Source organism: Plasmodium sp. gorilla clade G2, assembly GCF_900097015.1.
Source record: "Plasmodium sp. gorilla clade G2 genome assembly, chromosome: 7".
Taxonomy (NCBI): domain Eukaryota; phylum Apicomplexa; class Aconoidasida; order Haemosporida; family Plasmodiidae; genus Plasmodium; species Plasmodium adleri (nom. inval.).
The window spans coordinates 732,485-749,402 of record NC_041699.1 but is presented as its reverse complement, the minus strand read 5'-3'; the positions used below and the strand labels follow the sequence as shown (position 1 = coordinate 749,402).

General features: G+C 18.3%; 7 protein-coding genes across 7 annotated transcripts; 3 read left to right on the top strand and 4 right to left on the bottom strand.

Moving 5' to 3' along the window:
* Window positions 1–875: 875 nt before the first annotated feature.
* Window positions 876–1,804, top strand: PADL01_0717100 (conserved Plasmodium protein, unknown function; the record flags this gene model as incomplete). The annotated part of the gene is made up of 4 exons (XM_028681205.1): window positions 876–910; window positions 1,026–1,089; window positions 1,229–1,483; window positions 1,619–1,804. The coding sequence occupies 4 exons, from the start codon at window positions 876–878 to the stop codon at window positions 1,802–1,804; spliced, it is 540 nt and encodes a 179-aa protein (XP_028537606.1).
* Window positions 1,805–2,033: 229 nt separating this feature from the next.
* On the bottom strand, window positions 2,034–2,495 carry PADL01_0717000 (conserved Plasmodium protein, unknown function; the record flags this gene model as incomplete). The annotated part of the gene is made up of 1 exon (XM_028681204.1): window positions 2,034–2,495. One exon carries the CDS (start codon window positions 2,493–2,495, stop codon window positions 2,034–2,036), a length of 462 nt encoding a protein of 153 aa, XP_028537605.1.
* A 1,260-nt stretch (window positions 2,496–3,755) lies between these two features.
* On the bottom strand, window positions 3,756–4,628 carry PADL01_0716900 (conserved Plasmodium protein, unknown function; the record flags this gene model as incomplete). Its single annotated transcript, XM_028681202.1, has 2 exons — window positions 3,756–4,037; window positions 4,212–4,628. 2 exons carry the CDS (start codon window positions 4,626–4,628, stop codon window positions 3,756–3,758), a joined length of 699 nt encoding a protein of 232 aa, XP_028537604.1.
* Window positions 4,629–5,546: 918 nt separating this feature from the next.
* On the top strand, window positions 5,547–6,905 carry PADL01_0716800 (conserved Plasmodium protein, unknown function; the record flags this gene model as incomplete). The annotated part of the gene is made up of 5 exons (XM_028681201.1): window positions 5,547–5,581; window positions 5,730–5,940; window positions 6,106–6,288; window positions 6,390–6,613; window positions 6,737–6,905. 5 exons carry the CDS (start codon window positions 5,547–5,549, stop codon window positions 6,903–6,905), a joined length of 822 nt encoding a protein of 273 aa, XP_028537603.1.
* A 709-nt stretch (window positions 6,906–7,614) lies between these two features.
* On the top strand, window positions 7,615–8,994 carry PADL01_0716700 (conserved Plasmodium membrane protein, unknown function; the record flags this gene model as incomplete). The annotated part of the gene is made up of 1 exon (XM_028681200.1): window positions 7,615–8,994. The coding sequence occupies one exon, from the start codon at window positions 7,615–7,617 to the stop codon at window positions 8,992–8,994; it is 1,380 nt and encodes a 459-aa protein (XP_028537602.1).
* A 285-nt stretch (window positions 8,995–9,279) lies between these two features.
* PADL01_0716600 (conserved Plasmodium protein, unknown function) lies at window positions 9,280–13,571 on the bottom strand (the record flags this gene model as incomplete). Its single annotated transcript, XM_028681199.1, has 10 exons — window positions 9,280–10,116; window positions 10,217–10,266; window positions 10,424–12,320; window positions 12,526–12,575; window positions 12,690–12,795; window positions 12,883–12,952; window positions 13,071–13,132; window positions 13,248–13,299; window positions 13,426–13,493; window positions 13,569–13,571. The coding sequence occupies 10 exons, from the start codon at window positions 13,569–13,571 to the stop codon at window positions 9,280–9,282; spliced, it is 3,195 nt and encodes a 1,064-aa protein (XP_028537601.1).
* Window positions 13,572–14,623: 1,052 nt separating this feature from the next.
* PADL01_0716500 (prefoldin subunit 3, putative) lies at window positions 14,624–15,978 on the bottom strand (the record flags this gene model as incomplete). Its single annotated transcript, XM_028681198.1, has 6 exons — window positions 14,624–14,758; window positions 14,904–14,993; window positions 15,092–15,196; window positions 15,272–15,383; window positions 15,664–15,734; window positions 15,913–15,978. The coding sequence occupies 6 exons, from the start codon at window positions 15,976–15,978 to the stop codon at window positions 14,624–14,626; spliced, it is 579 nt and encodes a 192-aa protein (XP_028537600.1).
* Window positions 15,979–16,918: the final 940 nt, after the last annotated feature.

Sequence of the window (16,918 nt, the reverse complement as noted above, 5' to 3'; positions counted from 1 at the left end):
ACATACACAAAAATGAAAAGAATAAAATGTATAAATAAATAAACACATATAATATATATATATATATATTTATATTTATGTTTTTTTTTTTTTTTTTTTTTTTTTTTTTTTGGAGGTGTATATAAATATATACTTTTATTTATTGGAATATTTCAATAACCCATTTTTTAATCCTATTTTAAATTATATGATAATTTTAATATAAGACTTTATAATTATACCATATAACATGTTTTTTTATTTTTTTTTTTTTTTTTTGGAGTATTGTATTTATAAACCCTAAACCCATTGGTCTTAAAATAAGTAGTGTATATACTTAATAGAAAATATATTTTACTTTATCATTTTTTTTTTTTTCATATACACCATTTTATATATCCATATTACAATGTTGTGAATATGAATAAAAGAATATGAACATGAAATATATATATTTTCATTTTATCTAGAGAATAAATTTAATACAAATAATTGTCCTCAATTTTGTGATCTTTTTTTTTTTTTATTTTTTAATTATATTTCCTTTGACCAATGATTTAATATTTTGTTACATATATTTGGATATATATATATACAAAAAAATAAAATAATTTATATGTTGGTTTATTTTTTTTTTTTAATTTACAAGTGCATACCATATGACATTTTATATTTTCTATTATTACAATATATTTTTATTTTTTTATTATTATATAAAAATGTATGTGTAATAAAACATATAAAAATAACATAAATAAATATATATTATGTATATATTTTTTTTTTTTTTTTAAGAATGATGAGTTGTTAAATTTTATTTAAATACATATATATAAATGAACATTTAATTATATTTTAAAGGAACATAAAAAAATAAAACAAAATAAAATAAAAAAATGAATGGCATATCTTTGTGTAAAATAAATGAACAGTAAGGAATAATAAAATAAAATAAATATATATATATATATATATATATTATATATATATATATAAAGAATGTGCATACAATGTTATATATAAAAAATATATATTTGTATATATAGAATAAGACCCATACTATGGAGGAATAACTCATATATATTAAACTCGTTCAGCAATTATTCAATGGTAAATACGAAGAATTAAAATGTACATATAAATTAATATTACACATATATATATATATATATATATATATATATATATATATATATATATATTATTGTTTGGTGTGTTCATTTATTTTTTTTTTTTTTTTTCAAGGTAGGCTCTGAGCTGTTTAACTAAAAGATTTTCTTCAACATATAAAATAAATAAAACATTGTCAGCTAAAAACGACAAAAAAGATATTTATAAATACTACAATGAAAAGTTAAGAGAAGACATAAGACCCTACAAATTAATATCAAGTCTACCTACATTAAATCATTATGTGAACCCATTGGATATGACAAAATTTGCAGTAAAATATATTTTAAGTTATCGTTTTTTTTTTATATATATGGCTAGAACGACATTTCAGGTTTTTATAAAAAAAAAAATTATATTCACATTAAAATGTTCCACATATAAATATAAATAAATATATAAATATATATATATATATATATATATTTATATTTATATTACATATATTTTTATTTTTTTATTCTTATAGGCAGTGAGACCACTTATGGCGTTTTGCGTATTCGGAGAATTAATGAAATTAATATTGGCTACCATGACTAGTGGTGTATTTGCTTTTTTCTTTTCCTTTGTCTTAGCATTTGAAGTATTGTATTTTTTCTTACAATGTTATATATCTTATACCTTTTTAACAATGTTTTTTGATGTTATGTTTTAAATATGTAATTTTGTAGTTATAATAATTCATGTATATTGAAATGAATTTTTTTTTTTTATATATTTATATTTTATAATTAAAATGAACATAAAAAAAAATAAATAAAAATAAATAAAAAATGAAAAATAAAAATAACAATAATATTAATATAATCAAATGAAGAAAATATAATACATAGATAAATACATATATATATTTATATATATATATATATTTATTTATTTATATATTATAAATATATTCCATCTTTATTTCCCATATTTGAACTATCAATATCTTTATCATTTTGTGCATCATTATTATCATCGATAGTGTTATTTATTATGTTATCATCTTTTATATTTTCTTCTTCTTTATTTGCAACTACATTATTTTGTGATACTTTTAATGTATCTGCCAATCCATGAGTGTTTTCTATATTTTGTATTTTCTTTCTTATTAACATAAGTCTTTCTTCTTTTCTAAACAAAGCAAATTTATTTTCATTCAAAGCTAAAAAAAGATCCTTATCCAATCCTTCAGGATCATATTCTTTTATTTCTTCATTTGATCTTTTTAAATGATATATAGAATTTTCTACTTCTTTTTCTAAATCTTTTAAAATATTTATGTCATCAGGAAGTTTTATTTCATTAAAATCAAGTTTAAATTCGCAACTTGAATTTGCGCTTTTTAATTTTATATCAACCATGGGGTTACATATGTATACATATATAAAAATGAAGAAATAAAAAAAAAAAAAAAAAAAAAAAAAAAAAAAAATATATATATATATATATGTATATATATATTTTATTTATTGTTTAATTTTCCTAATATTCCGCTACAAAAGAAATTAGTCAGCTATTTATTTACACAATCTTTTATAATATTTTAAATATCCACTCCTAAATATTTCAATTCAAGAAAAAATATACGGAATAATACACTTATGCATTAAATATAAATATAATGAAAGCAACATTTTTATATATATATATATACTATATAAATGTAAATTTTTTTTTTTTTTTCTTATTAAAAGTATATAAATAAATAAATATATATATATATATATATATATATGTAATATATATTTGCTCTACTTTTTTAGAATATGCTATAATATATATATATATATATATATACTTTTAATTATATGCATAAAAAGAAAATATAATCATACATACAATATGATATTAATTATATTATATTATATATATATATATATAATAATTAATTAAAATTTTAATAAAACTGTATTTATATATTTCTTTCGATAGGCTTATTCATAAAATTATAATATTAAAATATTTTTTTTATAGAATAAAAAAAGTTTATGTTTTTACGTATAACGGAAATTTTGAAAAAAAAAAGTATGTCGTGTTCTTAATTTTATATGTATCATTTATTTATTTATTATTATATTTTTTTATTTTTTATAATTTTTATATATTTTAATAAAAAAGCGTCTATTGAACATCACATATATTTTTATTAAACTATTAAATAAATATATGTTATATATATATTTTCTTAAAATGGACTTACTTTTATTTTTTCCAGATATAAATGTGTGCATTAAAAAAAATAAAGTATCATTTAAAAATAAAAATTAGACCAAATAAACATATATATGAGTGAACATATTTGTTATAATAAAAAAATAAATTATAAAATATTCATAATTTTAATTTTCAATTCAAAATATTTTGAAGCTTTAAGGGCTTAAAAATAAAAAATAATACTAAAGTAAATAAATAAATATATATATATATATATATTAAATATATATATATATATATATATATATATATATATATATATATTAAATATATTTAAAAATTATGAATAATATGGACCAGTATTGTCATTTCATATAAATGTATTACGAAAAATATATATTTTTTAATTATCAATTCTAAGAAAAAAAAAAAAAAAATATATATATAACTCCACATAATTATTATTGTTAGGAATTAATTGAAGGATATTGAGGACGCATAGAATAAATTTCATCAATCCAATATTTATATTCAGCTTGACTTAATAACTCTAAATGATAACCTTCATCAACTATTTCCACTCTATATTTTTTTTTATCTAAAGATTCTATCAGACTTAAACTTTTTTTCAAATATCTTTTTTTATCTTTTGTTGTATGTACAAATATGATATATGGATAATCTGAGATATTTATTTTTTTCCTGATTTTATTTGAAAAGAAATTTTCTTCAACAGGTGATATTAAGAGCTGAAATGTTAAAATGGAAACAAGGTTTTAAATATATAAATAATGTAAGAATATATTTACCACACATATATATATATATGTATATATATTATTGAATAGTTTAAAGCTTTAACTTTAAAAGGCATAAAAAAGATATGATGTTTTTATTTTATTTTTATATATTTTTGTATAAACCATTGGAACCTTGGGACCATCCAGGTGGGTAGCTAAAATACATCCAAACTTATAAGCAACAATTACATGAGGCTTCAATTTATCAAATGATTTATTAGCTTTGTATAAAAATGTCGAATATAATAATTCGTATATTATTATAGACCCAATGAAAAAAATAATCACTGTAATAATAATACAAGGAGGTATTAATATATATGTATAAGTACTTACTATACATAAATAGTAAAAACAAATTAATGCACAACATATACATAAAATATATATAACAATAAAAATTAAAATGTCCAAGGTTCTATATTTCTTTCTTGAAGATAATATATTTTCCTTACCATATAGTTCTTCAAGGATCTTTCTGATCATTTGAGTTTTTTCATCTTCGTATATATGAAGATACAAAATTTTTATTCGCTCCATCTCTTTTTTTTAACACAGAAGCATGTTTTAATATAAATTAATCATATATATATATATATATATATATATATATATATATATATTATATAATAAGATAACAATTATATCTGATTAAAAACGTTTAACGTATATAAGTGGTATCTATATTTTTATTATTTTATAAAAAATAAAATATTTTATAATTTTACACATATATATAATATCTATATTTAAATTTTAATTTGTAATATGGTATCGAATAAACAACATTTTTATTCTATTCTCTAGTTCTGCTTTCTCTTTTATTTTTGTTCTCTATTTTTTTCATAATTCTCCTACAGTTATTTTTCCTTGTAATTTTTCACACATCAAAATAATGAGAATATATATATTATATATATATATATATTAAATTATTATTTTACTTTTTTTTTTTTTTTATGAACAAGTAATAAAAAAAAATTTTTTTTTTTTGAAATAATTATGAACGTTCAGGATAAAAAAAGGTTATACATACATTTAAATAGAAAAAAAAAGTATACATCCATAAACTTTTTAGCTAACTAAAATAATTTTGTCTTATTATTAAAATTTATAATTTGAACATTATTAAATAAATAAACAAATATATGTTTATATGTTGAAATTAAGGAAGATATTACAAATTGGTTACACCACGATTATTAATTTATGAAGATGACACCAAATGTATTCCTTTTTAATTAAAAAAAAATATATATATATATCATAATATATATTTTATTTTAAAATGAGACAATAAGAAATAATTTCATAGGTTTTATATCATATATATATATATATATATATATATATATATATATATATTTATTTATTTATTTATTTTCCCCTCTCTTCAGCTATATATTGTTAAAAAAATATATTATTTCGTGTTCTTATGATTTTATTTGAGTACTTAAAATGAAGGAAAATATAAAGATATTATACATACACGGGTAATAAAAAAGGGAGCTAATACATTATATGATTAAACTATAATAATATGTTTTGTTTTTCATAAATAATACATATATATATATATATATATATATACATATTTTTTTATTTATATTATTGTGTACATATTCTTTTTTATGTTAATAGGTTCCACATTTTTGGGGAAAGCAAAAAGAAGAAAATAATTGAAAAAGCCGTTGGAAAAAAAAATTTATTCATAGCAGGCATTAATCAAAGGAGAAGCATTAGTTCCTTTATTTTGTTCCTTTCATTTATAATATGTGTTATGTTATTTAACATATATATATCTTATAAATTTTCTGATATCATATTTCTTATAATAACAATAATCTTATCGGTAAATTGAAAAAAAAAAAAAATGGACAAGATAATAAAATGAAATATATATGTATACATATAAGGAATGTATAATTTTCTTGATAATGTTAGAAAAATATTACCTGTGTATAAATTCGTACAAATAAATAAATAAATATATATATATATATATTTTATTTTTTAGATTATTATAATTTTAGTTGTATATTTTATCGGATCGCATTTAATTCTTTATTATATTATGAAGAAGTCTATTAAACAAGCAGAGCAAAGAGTTCAAATGTACGACCCTGATGTTGTTGTTGGAATATATTTTGGAGCTGTTGTAGCCATGAATCTTAACTATAGAAATGGAAAAAAACCTCTAGTATATAAAAGAAGCTATTATTAAAAATGGATATGCATTTGCACACATAAATATATACACATATATATATATATATATATATTATATTATTGCTCCTATAGATTCTTGTATCCCCATCTGTTAAGACGTTTCAAAAATTTACACACAACTTAGATATTGATTTGTCTACTTTCCCATATGTAATAATTGTTAACGGATCTGATGATACTATAACTCCAATGAGTATTTGTGATGAACTTATTTCTACCGTTCCTTTAGGGAAAGGAAGATTAGAAATTGTTCATGATGATCATTCCTATTCTAAATTAAAAGAATCTGATTTTAAGTAAGGAGGGAAGAATAAAATAAAACGAACACACACATATATATATGTATATATGTATGTATATATGTTTGTATAATTTTTTTTTTTTTTTTTTTTTTTTTTTTTTTTTTTTTTTTTTGGTAGAGCGTGGATTAAAGAAGCTAAATACAAACCTTCTACATCTGTAGTTAACATAGCAAAAAAATTAAAGGATGAAAAAATTGGAAACAGATATATTGTAAATACAGGTGATATTAGTGAATTTTCCTCATTTGAGAAAGATAATATGAAAGAAGATGATCCTTTGGTATAATATTATATATTAAAAAATAAAAATATATATAACTAATAGATAATAATATTATATGGAATTTTTATATGTAATAATATCAAAAATAGTACTTTATATTTTATCATTTTAAAACACAACTATATATATATATATATATATATATATATATGTTCATTTATTTATTCGTTTATGTTTTACACTATCCTTTTTAATTTATTATGAGAATTTAATTAATTTTCACATATATATATATATATATATATATATATATATATATATAGAATAACCTTTTTGATTTTTGAGTAAAAAATTTCATTTTGCCATCATTTTAATATATGTTTTATTTTTTTTTTTTATTTTTTTTTTTTTATGTGATTTTCATTTTTTCTTAAGCATTATATATAACCTTATTATTAATCCATTTTAAAATTCTTATTGATTTAATTTTTGTTTTGAAGGAAATATGAAACACATATTTTGGGAACTGACCAAAATGAAAGATGAAAAATTATTAAAAGAGTGTGCTTATATAATAGTATAATAAAGTTACACAAAAAAAAAAAAAAAAAAAAAAAAAAAAATATACATACATATACATATATATATATAATATCCTATCGAATAATCATTTGATTGTATTATATTTTCTTGTTTCTAAAAAAATATTAAAGATGTCATGCATATGATAATAAATGATAAATGTTTAAGATTGTTAAGGTAGAATACAAAAATGTTTTATCACTTAAAAAACAGAAGAAATTTTGTGAGTAATTTTTTTCATAAAAATGTTTTAGTTGAAAAAGGTTTGAATATAAGATATTATCATTTGAATAAGAGGCCAGAACAAAAGAATGATTATAATTTTTTGAAAAAATGTAAGTTTGATTTATTTAGAAATGATATGATTTACCAAAAAAAAAATATAACTTATTGTACGAATCATAAAGGACAATATAAAGAATTTGAAAAAGAGAAAAATAATCATTATGAAAAGAAAGAAAAAGTATCAGATATTCTTAGTTACCCAGAAAGTAAATCATTTCCATATGCATCTATATCTATAATTATAGGTATGATAGGTATATCAGGTTTACTAAAATTTTTAATATATAATTTAAAAAATTGTGATAATGAGAAGAGTATTAGATTAGAGGTAGATAAAATAATAAGTTATTTAGATAAATATTTTATTTTACATAATAATGAAAAAACAAAAGGAATAATGGATATAAATACAAATATTTTTAATATAAAATATATAACATGTGCCTTTTTTATTAATGAAAATATATTACAGTGTTCAATTCAATTATGCACTTTTTTTTTATCTTCATGTTTTCTTGAAAAATATTATGGACCTCTAAAATATATATCTTTATTTTTATGTGGATCTATATTTTCGAATTTTATAAGTTTACAATTCTTTAAATTTTTAAAAGAAGTAGAATCTTTAAGGATGGTTGATTTTTTGCTTATACATCCATCAGGATCTATGGCTTTTATATGTTCTTTGTGTTCTTTATATTTTAAGAAATGGGCTATTTGGAAAAATATACCTATACACTGTTCTGTTTTAATGGTACCATATTTAATTTCTAGCTTTTATGGTATATCATCATTATATAAAATTAAAAAACACAATGTCATAAATTCAAATAAAGTAACAAATGATGAATTAAATAATTATAAAAATGATATGTTACAAAATGGTAAATATCTTTTAAACCACAAATCAGACAATAACAATATTATTAATAATATTAATGATAATATAAATATACATAATAATACACAAGACATAAATAAGAAGACTATGAATATTAAGGACTGTCAAATAATTGAAACAAACAACCATACTTTAAATACACTAAAAAATTATTTAATTATTAATGCATGTGATTCTGTTATACAAAAGAGAAAAAGAGATAATATCTTTTTTAATAAAAAATTACAAAATTTAAAGAAAGAAGCACAAGAACATATAAACGAAATAAATGATAAGTCACAAAAAATGTTTTTTGCTCTCTCATCTGCATTTACTGATATGTGTGGTATACTTCTAGCCACAGCAGCGTGTTGTTTTATGAAATGTGTTAAATATATAAAATGACATTACATCTTTTTGGTATGTACTATATATATATATATATATATATATTTATATATGTGTATGTTTAATGTTTATATTATTTATTTTACATAACATACATTTTATAGTAAAAATTAAAAAATTTAACAATTTGAAGAAAATCATATATGGTAATATTATAAATATTGTAAATATTATAAATGTAATAATTGTATAAATAAAAATATGTACATATAAATATATATATATATATATATATATATATATATATATATATATATGTATGTGTATGTTTTATTTTTTTCTTCAAAATGATAATTTGGGTTTTTCTTTTATCTTAGGTATTATTTTTAATGAATTTGTCAGAGAAGACTGTGATGCCTTTCTCTTAACTGTTATATAAAGTGAAGCATTTGTATGCTTAGCAATTTCATCAGCTGCCATTCTTTTTTTATTCATATTATTAAAATTAGACAAATCAGAATCAAGTATCTTTCGTAAAATATTACTAGGATTATTTTTCATAGAACAATCCTGTGAATCTTTTAAAAATGAGGAATTTTTTTTATTAGTATAAAATTGTAATATTGGATCTTTACATATATAAGAATTACTCTGGTATTTACTTTCTTTTAATTTATATTCTGTACTTTCCATAGATATTATTTTTTCTTCATTATTCTTCTTTTTTATTTTTGTTAATAATTCTTCTTTTATTGAATACCCTTTTAAATTATTCTTTATAGCGAATTTATTAAATTTTAAACTTCTCAAAGTTTTTATATATGGTAATTTATTTTCTTCCATATTTTTACTATTAGTAAGAATATCATTATCATTTTTTATATTTTCTTCATTTATATTATTTCCTTCCATTATCATCTCTGAATTCATTGATTTTATATTTAACTTCATCACATCTTTATTATTATTTGCCTTTTCTATTGAATATTCTTTTTCATCGTCACTTTTATCATTTTCTTCCCATGAATCGCAATTTTTTCGTATTAAATTATCGTCGAATAATATTTTATCCTCATTATTTTTTAAATCAAAAAAGCTACCTACCTCCTTTGGAGTATTAACAAAATTAAATGCATTAAATAAATCTGTAAAATAATTTGTAACCATTCCTTGATGCTCCTATATAATACAAGCGAATAAATAAATTATTACACATTATAATATTAAATATATTAAATATATTTATTATTATATTTATTATTATTACTATTAGTATTACCTTTTTTATGTCCTCGTCTTTCTGCTCTTTATTTATTTCAATTTCCTTTTCTGCAATAAAAATAAAAAATAAAAAAAATAAATAAAAATAAAAATAAAAATAAAAAAAGATTCATTATATTATTCCATTTGTCTAAATATATCATATATATATATATATATATATATATATATATATATACATATATATATTTTTTTTTTTATATACCATTAATATCCTCACTTTTGAAAGACTCACCCATTAATAACGTTTCTTTTCCTACAACACCCTGCATATCATTAGACGTACCTACTTTTAAAATATGTTTATTATCATTCTTTTCATATTGCACATTTTCATGATATAAACTATTAGTATATTTCTCATCTGTTTTCAAAGCATCCTTTTCTTTCATATTAATAATGTGTTCTTTAAAATTTTGTTTTTTTATTTGGATAGGGAATTTCTTTATATTTTCCAATTTAATTTTAGACAACTTATTTAATAAAAGTGGTACTGTTCTTTTAGATATTTTTTTCTCATCATGTTTTATAGAATAACTATGTTTAGTATCTATAAATTCATCACTTGAGCTGTCATCAAAAATTTCTATGCTCTTACTATTTTGTTTGTTTTGTATACTAGATACACATTCTTCTAAAATACTTTTTTTTATTGTCATTTTTGAGAATTTTTTTAAATAACATTCTTCTTTCATTTTTAACATATTTTTTAATGATGGTAACTTCTTTTTTTGTATATTATTCTTCATTTTTTCACTTTCTTTTTTTTCTAACAACTGAATTTCATTTTTATTTGTATTATCTATTTTTATATCTTCGTTCTTTAAAATATGTATTTCTGATATTGTATATTCTAGTATGTCATTCTTATCATCTAACTTTTTCTTTTCATCATTACTTTTATTTTTTTCTTCATATTGGTTATTATTATTATTATTATTATTATTATCTACTTTTTGTTGTATATTTATTTTATTAAATAACATATTTTTAATAAAATTTTCTTTACAACTTTTTTTTAAACTAAATTTTGAATTTAATCTTTTGTTAATTGTATTTATGTCTAATTGGTTGTGTGAAATTATATCCCTTTTATCATCCTTTCCAATTTGTTTGTCTTCTTCTTTCTTTTTTGTAATCCCCCCTTCCTCATGTAGAACACTTTTACTCATACCTTTTTGAATTACCACTCGGCTATCGGAACCATATTGTTTTTCTTTGTCTTCTTCATATGAATGAATAGAATGTATTATTCCATTTTTAAAACTTTCATTTTCCTTTTTATCCTTTTCGATTTCTTTTAACATTAACAATTTATCATTTAAGTTATCAGCTCCATTTTTAATTACACTTTTTTTTGCATTTATATGTTTCAATATATGTTTATCTTTATTATTATCATCACTTTTTTTTTTTTTCATTTGTGCTTTATATAAATCATATTTTAAAGATTCTTCTAAAGCATCCTCTCTTTTTTGCATGTTCTCATACAATTTTGATGACCATATCTTTTCATCCATATTATTATATCTCAAGTAATAATTTCCCATCATACTACTAGTTCTATAATTATTTTTTATAGATGATGAATTATATGAATTTATATTCACAAAATTTTCATCATCATATATATCATTATTATATATATTATTATAAATAATTTCACTTAATGATGGTTTACAAATAGTAACATCCCTTGAGTTTATCGCTTTAAATTTTAAACTTAAAGGAATGAGCTTCCATATTTTATATAAATGTAGCCATTTTTTATCATCAAACAATATAGCTATATATTTCAAATCATCTGAACTGTTTTCCCATATATGACGATATAATATCCATGATCTATTATTTCTTTTCACACATAACCATTTTAAATCCTTGGGACATGTTTCCCATCTGTCGCTAATAGCTAGCCAACCTTTATCATTAGTTTCACAAGCTAACCATTCTAAATCGTCTAATTTATGGGTCCTTAAATCATCGTCCTTTTCGATCTCTTCTCTAAGAATTTCATCTTTATTATGCACTACATTTTTACAGTTCAACTGGGTTAAAGTTATATGGATTAATTTGGAACACTGGTATATTTTCTTATCTCTCTAAAAAGAAAAAAAAATATATATATATATATATATATATATATATATATATATATTTTTTGAATACACCATATTTATTATAATATTATTCACAAAATAATTATATATAAATGTAATTACAAATATGCGTGCCTAAATAATCTTTATATGTTTCATATATATATATATATATATATATATATTTATATTTATTATTATTTATTACTATGGGACTTGTATTCAATATGGTATGAATAAAAGGAAGAACGGATAAGACTAAAAATATAAAACAACATAAATTTGACATATATGTATTAATATATATATTATATACCTTTTCTATATCTTAATTTTTACAATTTTTTAATTTTAACAATTCATTCTAATTACCTGATTTATTTATATCAGAACATAGGTATTCTATTATATCACATATATTGTTAACAAATATATTTATTAATTTTAAATTTATTTTTCCTCCATCAAGTTTGTTTTTCTATACAAGGTAAAAAAAAAATATATTCATAAATGTATAATTTAAATAATAATTGTTTATTATATTATATTATATATATATTTTTACGTTTACATTTCTCAATTGATTCTTATATGAATATATAGAACTTTCATATTTTTTTATTTTTTCGGAAGTTCTAAATAAATAAATAAAAAAAAATTCAAAACATATAAATATATATATATATATATATATATATATATATGAAATAGTTGTTTTTTCTCTTTTTTTTTATAGACATATATTATATATACATTCTTTTATATTCCCGGAGATCGTCTAATTCTTTTAAGTACTCATAATTATTAAAATTGTTCTACCAAAGAATTGAAATATGGAAAATTGATCTTATAAATGATATATACATATATTTTTTTTTATTATATAAAATGTTTTATATTATATAGTTTTTATTTCATATGAATGTTAACATATTTGAAAGGAGTTGTTCTTTTTTTATTTATATTCAAATCTTCGTAACACCTACAGATATTATAAGAATATACATATAGATATGATTAAAGTAATTTAATTAGCACATATTATCAATATTGGTTACGTATATAACAAATTCTTTTTTTTTTTTTTTTTTTTTTTTTTTATCATTACAATGTTTTTTTTTCTTCCATTGGATATCCAACAAAGTTTGCAGACAAAAAATCATGGTTCATCCCAATCTATAATAAAATAGAAAATCACGATTCATTTATTGAAAAGATATATATATAAAATGTGTTATGTATATTATTAACCATTATTTTCAAGGTTGCATTTATGTTATATAAAATAAATATAATAGAACTTAAAAATTATATTAACCTATAAATTTTTTTTAAATAAATATATATATTAATTTTTGTTTATACAATATTTTCCTCTTAAAAAAAAAATATATATATTATAAAAAAATATATAAGCACGGTTTCATAGTGTAAAAGGGTTAATTTATACAAGTTGGAAAAAATAATAAAAGTTATAATTTAAGTTTACATATGAATTTGTTGTTTTTTTTTTTATGCATTTATATCAGAAGAATAGATCTTTTAAATGAATTATTAATTATTCCATTTACATTTTTATTTTGTTCATTTGTTCTCTACAACATCATGTTCTTGAGAACAAATATGCACATGTTTAGATTAAAATGACAAAATAATAAAAGAATAAAAGAATAAATTTCAATATAAAATTTAAATAAATATAGCCATAATACACGATTTAAAAAAAAAAAAAAAAATATTAAAATACCGAAATATAAAACAACCTGAACAAGCAAGAGAAAAAATGAAAAAAATTATGTACAGTCCTAATTTTTTATGTCTTTTTTTTTTTTTTTTTTTTTTTTTTTTTAATTCTGTGCACACAAATATACAGAAAAAAAAAAAGAAATGATATAATTAGTAATTTGTATAACCATATATGTAGAAATATATAAGCACATATAAATGTGTTTACACCTCCCCCAAAAGTTTTTATCATTTTATTCTTTTTATTTTATTTTATAATTTTGTTTATAACGATGTTATGATATAATGAATGGAAAAAAAAAAAAAATAAATAAATAAATAAAATAAAAGAGAATATATAAATATAAACATAAATATATATATATATATATATATAATTTGTTTATACTATATTTGAAAAAAACATTAATTATAAAAACATGAATGCGTTGATATATATTTTTTTTTTTTTTTTTTTTTTTTTTCATATATGATGTTCCAAAGAAATAATCATTTGAGACATGTATACAATATAACATGAACACATTAAAATTTTAAGGAATGAAAATCATCCATTCCATTTAATTTACTTGTTCAGTTTTATTATCAGCTTCTTTTTCTTTCATTCCTTTTTTCATTTCAACATAATTATGAATTCTTGATATATTAATTTCTGTTGTGCATATTTGTTGATGCAACCAAGATAATTCTTCATCCTAAAAAAATTATTAACAAGTATATGTAATTTTTTTTTTTTTTTTTTTAATTCACTTAAAATTTATAAATTATATAATTTTGCATAAACAATATTTTATGTGCAGTTATTTTATTAAATGTAAAAATATAAATACATGTAGTTACCAATTCTTTGAATAAATTTATTGCTCTTTGCAAGTGTTGATTTAAAAGATTTATAGCTTCATTAAAGGTAAACTCAACCATTACGTTAGCCTAATAAATAAAAACAACCAAATAAATCAATATATATATATATATATGTGAATATTTATATGGGTGAGTATCTTTAATTTATTGAATATTTTATTTACCCCTAGCCATAACATAATATTGTCAAAATTTTCGATGATTCCCTTAGCAAACAAAGATTCTTCCACGGGAAATAATGTTACTAAATTTTTGTTTTTTCCCATTTGCTATTAAAAGGAAAAACATAAACAAATAAATAATATATATATATATATATATATGTATGTATTATATATGTATACCTTTTTTTTTTGAAAAGTTTTCACAACTCTTAAGGCATCTGTTAATTCTGGTATTTTTTTTTGAGTGTTCACTTGTCTAGTTACAAAGGAATGTTCCATAAATTTATATTTCCTGTAAACAAACAAATCACATTAAAACAGTTTTACATTTAAAAAATAAAGATATAATAATGAGGGTATATATATATATATATATATATATGTATAGGACGTAAAATAAAAGAATACAACATATGGATAAGCGTTCTATATGAAGAACAATAATAAATAATTCATTCATCACATTTAACAAAAAAACAACATAAAATGAAAAATAAATAAATAAATATATAAACATATATATAATTTCCATATTTTTCAAAGTGCATAAGTTTCTATTAAGTATATATTACAATAAAAGTTCTCTTGCTTGGCGGAGTATATTTTCCTCATTTTTATTTTGTAAAAATTCTGCGATATGTTCCTGTATAAAATAAGAAATGTAACAAAATGAAAATAAAATTTTTTTTTTCTTTTTTTTTTTTTTTTTTAAAGGACAATAAAACAAATATTAAATTTCAATATTTAATAAAAACTATTGAACATTTAATAATTTTATATATACAAAACTTTCATATTTTTTTTTTTTTTATTTTCCTAACTATATATTTCGCTCCAGGAATATTCCTTAGAGATTTGGTATTATCAGTTAAATCGTCAAATGACATTTTCAAAAGTTTAATAAATAAATAAATATAAAGTTTCAAACACAATGAATTTGATATAATATATATATATATCTATAATATATAATTCTGTGAATTAAAATAACATAATTTTTTTTTTTTTTTTTTTTTTTTTTATTTCTTTGCAATGCATAAAAAAAATTCCGTGTATTTTTTTATTCCCTATTTATTTTTGCGGTTCGTTATAATATATTATATATATATATAATATATAAATATAATCTAAGAGTACATGACATAAATTTTTTTTTCTATTTACATAAAAGGATGTAAATTTGTCCTCCTTTTATAAAAGTAGTACAATTTTATTGTAATTATTATAATAAAAATTATGATACCATTTAACTATTAAATATAAGTTTATTCATTTTTTTTATAATGTTATTTTTAAAAGAACAAAAAAGGAACATTATGCATTGTGACTTGAAATTAACTGTTAAAATTATAAAGATTAACAACTCTTTTTAATAATGCATATGTTATATTTTTTCTATATATTTAAAAAAAAATTAATATTTGAATTATATATATATATATATAATATATACAAATGTTTTTCTTTTCCATTGTATGAAAAATTATTATTCATTTATATATATAAAAATTTTGTCTATATAATAATTAAATAAATGAATAAAAGTATTTAAATCGTCCCTACAATTAAATAAAAAATAAATTGTTTATTAGTGTTTTCATATATTACTAAATCTTAATATGTTAATTGAAGGAAAAAATATGATATATAATTTCTTGATTTAAAGAAAAGAATTATATTCATTGTGTTATATACCATGATAATAAGAGTATATATTATTTTATATTTGCAATAGGTCTTATTTTTATTGTTACAGTTTTCATTTCAAGGAAATTAATACAGATAAGAAATATGTACATGATATAATTATATATATATATATATATA